Source organism: Ixodes scapularis, unplaced genomic scaffold, assembly GCF_016920785.2.
Source record: "Ixodes scapularis isolate PalLabHiFi unplaced genomic scaffold, ASM1692078v2 PGA_scaffold7__128_contigs__length_106722199, whole genome shotgun sequence".
In the NCBI taxonomy this organism is placed as follows: domain Eukaryota; kingdom Metazoa; phylum Arthropoda; class Arachnida; order Ixodida; family Ixodidae; genus Ixodes; species Ixodes scapularis.
In genome coordinates, this window is record NW_024609882.1 from 41673091 (window position 1) to 41683913 (window position 10823).

The 10823-nt window shown below is 47.1% G+C and overlaps 1 protein-coding gene across 1 annotated transcript; it reads left to right on the top strand.

Moving 5' to 3' along the window:
* The first annotated feature begins 401 nt into the window (after positions 1 to 401).
* Positions 402 to 1586, top strand: LOC120850008. The gene has a single exon (XM_040222345.1). The coding sequence runs from the start codon at positions 591 to 593 to the stop codon at positions 1584 to 1586; it is 996 nt and encodes a 331-aa protein (XP_040078279.1). The 5' UTR covers positions 402 to 590.
* The last annotated feature ends 9237 nt before the right edge of the window (positions 1587 to 10823 follow it).

Below are 10823 nucleotides of genomic sequence, written 5' to 3' on the forward strand. Positions count from 1 at the left end.
GACAGAGCCATAGAGTGCCCGGTCGCAGATTTGGAGCGCGGGAATCTGGTAGCACAGAGCACCGTAGTTACGAAGAGGGAAACAGCGCCAAAAGTACGGAGGACAAAGAACGAGGAACACGCAGACCGAGCGCTGACTGACAACTGGTTTATTTCTGGAAACCACCTACCGGCATAAAAACACAGACAAACATACATCGCACCATCGCCTAAAGGCACGTGTCACAGCTCTCCAAAAACATAATTTTCTTATCGAAGAGCGCAATCGAGGGAGCATTGAAGAACTCATTCTTATACTTCAAAATGTAATAGGTCTCGCATATTTCATGAGTCACCTGCTGACTTCGCCGAGCAACAATCGTCATCCTATGCACAAAACAAGGGGACAGACTGGGTCTAAAGTTCAGCTCCCGTAAGTGCAAAGTGCTGAAGTGGGGGCCTACAGAGAATGTAGAGGGGGCTTTGGACACACCGCTTGTACTGCAGGGGGAGACTGTGCAGTGTGTCACGGACTACAAGTACTTGGGTGTACACCTGTCCACGGGTAGGAACTACATCCAAGCACATGAATCGGCTGTCCGAGCAAAGGCCATGAGGGGAAAGGGAGTGCTGGCAGCAACGTCCATGTGGGCTTTCGACCGCTACGAGGTTGCTCGTAGCCTGTGGAAGATGGTGATGGTGCCCGGACTGACTTTTGCGAATCGGGTGCTGTGCACGTCGTCTCAGACTCGGGAGTTCCTAGAGGTTAGACAGCGGGAGGCGGGACGGATGGCACTTGGGGCACACAGGGGGACTCCAAACGAAGGGGTGCAGGGAGACCTCGGATGGTCTGCTTTTGAGTCGAGGGAAGCGGTGGCTAAGCTGTCTTACGAGAGGCGTCTTTGCGGCCTCGGAGAGGAGCGATGGGCCAGGAGGGTGTTTAAGTACCTCGTGTACAGGAGTGTAAACACGCGCCTGACCAAACGAGTGGCCAGGCTCGCGGGGAAGTATGAGGTACCACCGACCCTGCTGGACGGCCGGCCGCTCCGAGAGGGGGTTGCGGACCTCAAGAAGCACCTGCGGCAGGTCGAGACGCGAAGGTGGACGGAGTCGGCCACACGAAAACCATCAATGACTGTGTATGCGGCCTCGAAGCGGGCGATCGAGCGGGAGCAGCTGTATGATGACTCCAGGGGCAGCGGCTTGCTTTTCGAGGCACGAACGGGGACCCTCAAGACCAGGCTGTGGAGATCGCGATATGACGCTGGGGCCCCAATCGACTGCGTCGCCTGCGGAGCAGCAGAGGAGACAACCGAACATCTGGTGCTGCAGTGCAAGGCCCTCAGCCCGTGCCCCCAGGTGGACCATCTGCCGGACGCGCTGGGCTTCCGGACGGCGGAGCGGGGGGATGACGGCGAGGAACACGTCGAGACCACCAAGCGCCGACTAGAGCAGTGGTGGGAGATTTCCTGGCGGCTGTGGAAGAGGGAGAGGCGAGCTGGGCCGGACGTGCAAGCGCAAGCCGGACAACCTATGTTTTCCGCCCAGGTCGACCTGCCCCACACCGTGGACCCGACCGAAGCTCCACCACAACAAGAACTCGGCTAGGCTTGGCTAGAAACCAGACTAAGCAAGCCTCTTTTTCTTTTTTTGGCAGGCCATCGCCGGAACTTCCGGCGAGCGGCCACCCGTTACGAAGGGGACGCCACTAAATCCAAATCCAAATCCAAAAGTGGGGAGCACTCATATCTATCACAATGAATGGCCAAATTACCCGAAGGTGAAGATCTTATCGAAAGTGCGTGTTCTCTGAGCCTATCATTGATACACCTCCCTGATTGGCCAAAGTACACTCTTCCACAGGAGAACTCAATTTTGTATACCACACCGACCGCGCACGGCACAAACGCATTCTTGTACTTCTTACCACAGTCGAGTTTTTCCTGACGACCCCTCTCAACCTTAGCACATAGACGCCCCAGTTTTGAAGGCGCAGAGAACCCCACGGGGACTCCATGCCGCTGTGCTATCCTTTTGAAAAGCAAAGCGGCATGATTTATGTTAACCTAACATAAATCAAAACATGGCCAGCTTCTATTTTATTTAATTTTTATTTCGCTTACTAAAGTAGGATTTGATATAGTCCCTGTAAACTGAAAGACCAAACCAGTTAAACTACATACCTAACATGAAGGCACAAAAACAAATGTGACTCGTTATTATCTACTATGTCCGTCATAGCTAAATTCCATTCAATCGTCTACCAAATCCTGTCACGTCACCGTATACAACGGTGACAATTTCTGAAGTAAATGCAAATCACTCAATTTCTTTTTCTCGCCCTCTATTGGAGTGAACCAATATTTGCTTATGGGGCTTCTATTAAATGCTACTCCCCTCCTGGTGTTGATCGATATACCGCGTTCCGCCATGTCGATGACCACCGTCCACCCTTTTCTCCATTGGCTTGCATGCAGACGCTTAGTTGTTGGTATCGTTTCTGGTCTTGGTAAAACGCACAAGCATGACGAGTAGTTTCGTTGCTGCAGAACTTCGTAAGTGCGACCGGGGACGCATTTGGACCTCATAAACATACGTATACTCAGCTTTTAACGTGAACCGTTCCTTGCCTAGGTGTTCGGCATGTCGTGAAGTCTGGATAAAAGCGTGGCCGCAAGGCTCGACACTGATTGGTTGACGGGTGGGAAAGGAGGAGTGGGGTTTTCGACACTGCTTGGTTAAAGGGGAGCTCATGTGACCTGGCGGGTAAGCGAGGAGGAGGTTGACCACCTGTGCGCACTGAGGTACATGAGCTCGGGAGTGTGGAAGGCTCTAGCAGATCGCCGGCTTATCAGGTTATCGGAGGCTCCTCGAAAATCTGAATAAAGGCCGGTATGTATAAGAATCAAGTACTTGCTGCCGTTGCTTTTTTTTTTTTTTTTTTGCTTTGGGTTGTTTTGTTAGGCGTGGTCGATCATTACGCGAAAAAGTTTGAGCTATCTAGAAAACACTGCCTCCCCGAATAGAAAGACATGAAACGAAAGTTCATTAGCATGGCGTTTGGCAGGAGTTCGAGCAGGAAAATAACGTCACTTGGAATCGCCCTATAGTCGTGAAATTAAACAGCGCCGTCGGCGCCGATACAGTATCAAGTCTGACTGACAGACCCGACCGGCCCTTTGTCCACATTCGCGTATAACTCTTACAAATGACCCTCGCGAAGAAGGATGGCTTCGCAGCGAAACAAAACTCCACTAGCCGAAAGCGGGTATCTCTTTTGGCCAGACCATCCCCCACCTGGCCCGTTTCGATCCGGATGAGCAGCGTGTATCACTATTGCGTGGTGCACGTTAAAGACCCCAGATTAGCGGTTGTACTGTGCTGGCTAAATTGATCATCTACAGCTGAAAGACAAGTCGCCCGTTGAGGGAGACTAATTTCAGGCTTCATAAACATACACGCAATCAAATTTTTGATTGCGTGTATGTAACACTTTCCTAAGAATTGGTCACTTCACGCCTCTCCACAAAAATTAGGAACAAGAAGCTTTATTGCAGACTTACAATCAAACAAAAACTTAGGTGACGCCCTTTGCAGGCTACGCCAAGTGGCAGTCACAAAAGAAAACTAAAATCAAGGCGGGGGGGGGGGGGGGGGGGGTGGAGTAATAATGAAGAAGAAACGACTTTTTCCTCTTATTTACTTTTATTTTATTTACCGTCTGACGGAGTGTGGCTGACGGCGAGTCTTTCGGCCGAAGCTCTTAAACAATCTGTCTCCACTCCGCCAGAAGTCCTTCTTGCCCGTTAAAAAAAAAAGAGGGAAAAATAGACATATCGCTAAGTTAACACTCTTTCGGTCATGATAAAAAAAAAATTTTACCGTTTCTTGTTTTCGTAACTTTGTACTACTTTTCCTCCACTTGTCTTGATTTCCTTTTTCCGCTTCTCCATCCACTTAAATTGTGCGTGTGTAGTTGTGTGAGCGTGCACGCGCGTGTGTGTGTGTGTGTCTGTGTGTGTGTGCGCGCGCGTGCGTGTGCGCGTGTGTGTGTGTGTGTATGTGTCCTTAGCGACGTTTTATTTTATTTGCGTTGGCGACAAAAGGACAAACTCATGACGAGAACAAAATTTTCAGAAACTAAGACAAAAAGCAAAAATGAAGGCCACTAAAAAAAATAGAGCCCTAGAGACCCTTTCATTCTCCGAATAATAAAGCACAAAGTTACGTAAAAATGCATGGAAATCTTGCTTCCTCAAGAGTGCAGAGTAGAAGCTTGCCTGCACACGAACGGAAGAGGTACTAAAACAGAATCAAAGATGAAGTCAATCAACACTTTTCTCCATCCTTTAAAGGAGCTGTGCAACGATATTCAATTGGAATGTTTTTCTCTCTAGACGAGCTTACCGGCACACCTGGGACTCAAGGATACTCACACGCAACGCCATTGGCCAAGAAACTCCTTTGTTGCGGTGTAATTTCAAGGACAAAAGCGACTATTTTCATTCAATCTCTCCTTTGCAAAATTTGATGACGTAACTCGGGGATCGCAGTACACCCAAGTGACGATATCTGAATGCGGTTCATAGATTGGACCCGAGCATTACGTGGGCACTCGACTCGGGCTCGTGACAATTGCTAGCTCGAGGAGCATTCGGGTTGTGACCCGTGTCCAATCGCTGCAACGACGACAACAGCCGAGCCATAACAATGTCTGGAACTCAGCGCGTGTCCTGCGCTTTGCCAACCCCAGCGCGTGGCTATGATCCACACTGGCGGCATATAATCGGCTCCAGATCACGTGGCCGCCTGTTCTGGCTGCGAGTTGAGGGGGGTGAACGCTGCTCGTTTTTCTTAAATTTTTTTCTGGGACTTCTATTGCGTGGGGTGAAAAACGAACGCGTGTTTCATAGGTCCTTAACGTTAGGGATTCGTTTTAAGCGGTATTTGTGCACAGTAGAAAAATTGTTGCACAGCTCCTTTAATTTCAAAAAATTTTTGTGCGCGCGTTTTTTTTTTTTTTTGTTTTGTTTTATTTTATTGATTTTTGTGTAGATGTTTGTGTTACTTAGCCGCCTCAGCTATTTTCTTATAGACGCTGCCCTCCGAACTTATCTTACTTCCTCTGTCTTTTACGAAAAGATCAAATGAGCGAACTTAAAGTGCAAGGACATCAAAATTCTTTCCCAATTTAAATTTTTTTCTCTTAAAAAGGCCATGAAACGATATCGCTATGCAATGTTCATGACTTTGTAGAGGCGTACTGGTCCTAGTATGGGGGGGGGGGGGGGGGGGGGGTGAGCATACTCGCACAGACCGCCACTGATTCAGAAGCTTTTTTGTCGCGGTGAGAATGCGAGGATGAAAGGGGACTATTTCTTTAAATCTTGCCTTCGCAAATTTTGATGACGTAACTGTGGGATCGAGGCCGCCAACCTAACGACAGTAGAGCGTGGCTCATGGATAGGACACGAGAACTGTGAGCACTCGACATCGGTTGGTAACAATCAATATTTCGGCAGACACTCCAATCACTGTAGTGATGAGAATAGCCGAACTAATGCCCGGAGCTCAGCACGCGTTTTCTACTTTGCCAACTCCAGTGCGTGGCTACGATTAACGTTGACGGCATAGGTGGTATTCACTGAACGCTGTATTTGAGGTGACTGCTCACAGCGCAAGTACAGTGTTCTAGAAGGTGTAGTGGCAAGAACGGCGCCCGCTTACAATGGGCCGCGTGAAGACGGTCAACGTAGATGTGATGTCGCGAGTGGCGCTGGAGTTCCGTGCTCTAGGAGAATTTGCGGCAGATGGCAGATGTGCGATGAGCGAAGAAGACGACGAAGCTGAGGCGGTACGCTGCTCCCGAACGTAGCACCGTAGCCCTTTTCTTTGTGGTGTAGTGGTGGGGAGTCTTCCCCGTTCCGTTGCCGTCTCGGCCATAAATGCAAGGTAAAAGACGGACGCACACACTGCTTCGCGCCGGGATGCAAGTCGGGCAATCCGGTCAACTGGGGCAGCCACCAGCGACCGTAAGCCGTCGCTGTTTCGTGCGCCAAAGGCGGAGTCGCGCAGACTACAGGGTGGGGGGGGGGAGGGGGGGGGGGAGAATCTTAATCGAGAAGATAAACGCCTCGCCCAGACATCAGCGGTGTGCGAGAGACATTTTGAACCGCGCCTTATCCTTCGGGACTATGTGCACATCGCCAATGCGAAGAGGTTAGGATTTTATGCCGAAATATATATTACTTATTTCTAGTCTTATTGCGTACCATGTTGCTGGATATCTGTCATGTGTTTGCTGTGTATGTCGATGAAGTGTATTACCACTTTTGAGAAGTCATAAAGCAGTGAGTTGAGAATAAATTTTTGTTCATATTAGGGGTTGTTGAAGCTTGTGTTCATATCGTATTTTAATGCTTCATGTACTCCCAATCGAGGTATCTTTTTTTCTTTTTTTCATAGATTGCCTTCCACAAAAAACATTTTGTTATATGTTCGCCAGTTGCAGTGGCACCTTGGCCGTTACCAAACGCGCTCCGTCTTGCACCTTACACAACGCTAGTCCCCGCATCAGCAACAAGGATGACAAAAAACAATAGACCAGTTTATTGTTCTTCTCATCGTTAACAAAGTGAGAGATTTATTGAGATTTATTTGTCTATTTTTTCTTGTTATATCAGTATCGCGTGGTTTCTTTCGCAGCTATTAAGCGTGCAGCCAAAGTGATAGCGTTGCTGAACGACCTGTCAGTACTGGGAAAGGGGGGGGGGGGGGGGGGTCGATATTACTCAAATGAACTCTATCAATAATACGCGAATAACAAAAGTAGAGGATAGCACACACTCTAGAGGCATTAGTGCAAAGGAAAACCTACAATTTTTTTTTACATTAGCACTTGTTCTGCGCCGCGAAAAGCTTCAGTCAAACCACAGTAGTACACGCCGAGCAGCGCCGACGACGAGGCTGACGGGGGCACGTTCCTGTAGCAATATCTAGGAAGGACGAGACGAGGCCATGTCCGCTGGGCTTTAGACATGAAGCGCGTGTGTCGCCGGCGCTTTTTTCTTTATTCAAGCCTCTTGACACAGTACCTAGGGCTCAGAACAGCAGCCCTACGGTGTCGTCTACGCGCAAAATCTTCACGCGGTGGCCGCCGCTAAACTCTCTAGAACACTGTAGCGCAAGCTCGGGATGAGTTCTTGTTTATGATATATCCCAAAAAAGGCAATCTTGAGGGTCTGCAACGTGCGTGTTGGAATCGTTGTGCAAGCCTGCCATCAGCAAGTGCTCAGCAGCAGCGAGTCCAGATATGGCCGTCAGTAAGTACCACCTATATATGAGGGGCATCAGGGGTGCTATGTCGCGCTTTTTGCACTCCCAGGAGACTTGGAAGAGGGAAGTGACGTCAACGACACAGCAAATGCAGATTGGATGTTGACAGAAGAAAACGAAATCAACACCCAATCTGCGTTTGCTGTGTCGTTGACGTCACTTCCCTCTCCCTAGTCTCCTGGGAGTGCAAAAAGCGCAACATAGCCCCCCAGGGGTGCTATGTTGCGCTTTTTGGACTCCCAGGAGACTAGGGAGAAGGAAGTGACGTCAACGACACAGCAAACGCAGATTGGATGTTGACAGAAGAAAACGAAATCAACACCCAATCTGCGTTTGCTGTGTCGTTGACGTCACTTCCTTCTCCCTAGTCTCCTGGGCCGGTTTTCTCGAAGCGATGGTAAACCCATTTTGGTAAACCACGGTGCCTAGGAAGGAAAAAGTACCTAGGTACTGTAATAAACGGCTGGATATAAAACAACAATAATTATTTTTGATTGGGCAGTAAGATGCGCCATCTATCGGTGAAACAAGCCAGTCATTTTGTTTATCCTCTTTTTCTGCTGGTTGTTATCGATCTAGTATGGTATTTTAAGTCAAGATATAGTAATATTGTATTTGAAGACCAATTTATTTGCTTCAGATGGTACGAAAAATTTTTAGCTACTATGCTAGAGTTTGCCGACGAATATTCGAAAATGTAAGAAACATTTCGTTCAATATGTTTCGCCATAAACAACGCATAACTTTCCCGTGTGCCTTCCAGTCTGGCAACGCCGGTGCTGTAGTCTCGTTTTTGTTCCTTGCGACGCACGATTCCTGCTGATCTCAACTGTTTGCCCCCTTTTCCTTTTGCCCAACCGATCCACCGGTGACGAGGAGCTAAGCTTCTCGTCACCGTTGAATTGCTGGCCACCGGGGATATGTAGAAACCTTGATGCTGTCGGCATACTGTCGGCGCACTGCGAACAAAAAAACAGTACAATGTCCCAGCTGTTCACCCGGAACGAAGACTTTATCGAGGTTAACCCCCTTTCTTCGCAAAGTAATCGCTACTCACGAGTTGGCGTGTATAATGTAACAAATTAAACGTGTTAGTATAAATATATACCAACACTCGTTCGCAAAACATTTTTTTACTCACCATAAAAACACTTGCAAGGCTTATGTACCGTCATATGTTTTGGATCTCGGACTGCTGAAGAGTGATGCGTTCGCGGAATGCTGCCGTCGGTTAGTTTAGTAGTCCCTCTGAACTACCGCTTTGCTTGACGCGCTAATAGGTTGATGGTGCGTCATTAATATAACAGCCGGATCGAAATGAATGTTCAGCCGAACCAAGAACTATTAGCCCTCCTTAAGCGGAGTCGCGGCCATTTTGCTTGTAGGTACTGCTCCTCCCTCGGCGCCCCTGCTCTCCCAGTCACGTGACCTAGAATTCCCTCTTCTAGGGACAATAGTTAACTTTAACGCACGGTTGGCGTTCGAGAAAACGGGCCCTGGGAGTCCAAAAAGCGCAACATAGCACCCCTGGTCACGTGGCCTCTTGTCCTGGCTCCGAGTTGGAGGTATGAACGATGCTCACATTTTTCGAATTTTCGTCGGTGACTCTCGTTGCCTAGATAGAAAAACTAAGGCAAATTTATTCAGTTATTAACGTTAGGGAGTGATTCCAAGCAGTTTCTAGAGAAAGTAGGAAAAGCGTTTCATGGCTCCTTTAAGCCGGGGTCACATCGCTCATACGTTTTAGAAAAGACAGTCTGCAAACAGGAGTCACCTCAATAACAGCGGTCCGAATGCCACATGCCACGTTTCTTCTTGAACTCATTGCCAGGCGGCATTCGAAGCACGGATCTTGCGCAGACTCGCGTTCAAATCTGTATGCAGACTGTCTTTTGTATGGTGTATAAGCAGTATGATCCCCGCTTTACGCTCCTCTTTACTGTTTCTCTTTATTTCTTCTCACTGCATTCTGCTTTTGGCTTCTCGGCTTCAAAAGCAAAACCCGTCGTGCGGGAAGAAACTCACACCGATACAACTGAACAGAGGAAGACACGCGTGATCTACACCCACCTATTCATTTGGAACGCATCGTGCACACCTCACTTTTTGGGGGTGACCGGGCGTCGACTACACCACAGCCGGCGGCGCGATGCAGTTGATGAGAAGGAAACGCTGACAAAAATCTAGGGAGAGAAGCTTTCGTTAAGATGACACGAAGAGCAAACAAAACAGGCGCTTTAGAAAATATAGAGTAGAAAACGATGCATCGTACACCGGCGTATCTGAAAACATGAAGACCATTTTCTTCGCTTGGATCACGTGCTTATCTTGTAGACGCTTCTTGTATTTATTTCGTCTTTGTGAAACATGAAGCCTGCCACTGAATGAGGTCGACATGATTGAAACTTTAGAAAGATGATCGCCCAGAAAAACAAAGGAATTGATAGGCGTACGTTTAGTAAGGATGAACGGGAGAAGAAAACATGCATGCTCAGCTTACATTTTATGTATGGCTTTAAGAAAAATTGAAACCAGCCTCGAATTACTTAGGTTGTCTCAAAGCCATTCTCAATCTATCGTTTTATATCTTTTTAAGATTATAATTTTGTTTAGAGCTTTCAGGTCAGGCTTTTGTTTACGTTCAGAAGCTAATCTTTAACGTGAACGTAAGAATACTTGAAATTAAGGAAACATAAAACGAGCAAAGGTTTACTAGTTACACAGCTCTCGCTTGATGACGGCAGTGCCTTCTTTCGGCCCTTGCGTTCAACGCTGTCCTTTTTCTCTTTTTTTTGTGTCGTTTTTATGCTATAATACTGAAAAGAATTTGAGAACGGGTACATTATTTATTTATTTTTTATTTTATTTATAAATACCCTCAAGGCATGAAGCATTATAGAGGGGAGTGGTACAGCAAATACAATAAGTAAAATGGAATAATAATTGGGAAAGCATACACGAAAGAAAATAAAAAAAAAACAATAAAAAAAACAATGGTTACAAATGATTAATACACTTTGATACTATATAGTCCACTAGCCTGAAACCGGCAAACACAACGTCTTCTACTAATACAGTTAAATAATCAATCAGATATATTTTTTAAGGCAGATTGAAACAAATCATAATTAGTAATAGTGGCTATCAGAGAGGGAAGGTGGTTTCAGTCACTAGACGTACGTGGGATGAAGGAATAAAAAAAGGAATTAGTGTTGCATGAAATGACTCCTACTTTATGTGGGTGATCCATCCGTGACGACATGTATGAAGGTGATGTTAACAGTTCACCGCGTAAAGTGGTGTGGTGGAAAATTTTATGGAACAAACAAAGTCGTGCGTTTTTGCGTCGTGACGCTAGGGAAGAAAGACCTAGGTTAGATTTCATGAAGGATACGCCAGCAGCTCGTTGGTAGTTAGAATATATAAATCGAACCGAGTTATTTTGAATCATTTCCAACTGATTAACGAGAGTTCCGATGCCAGGATCCCATATCGCTGAAGCATATTCTA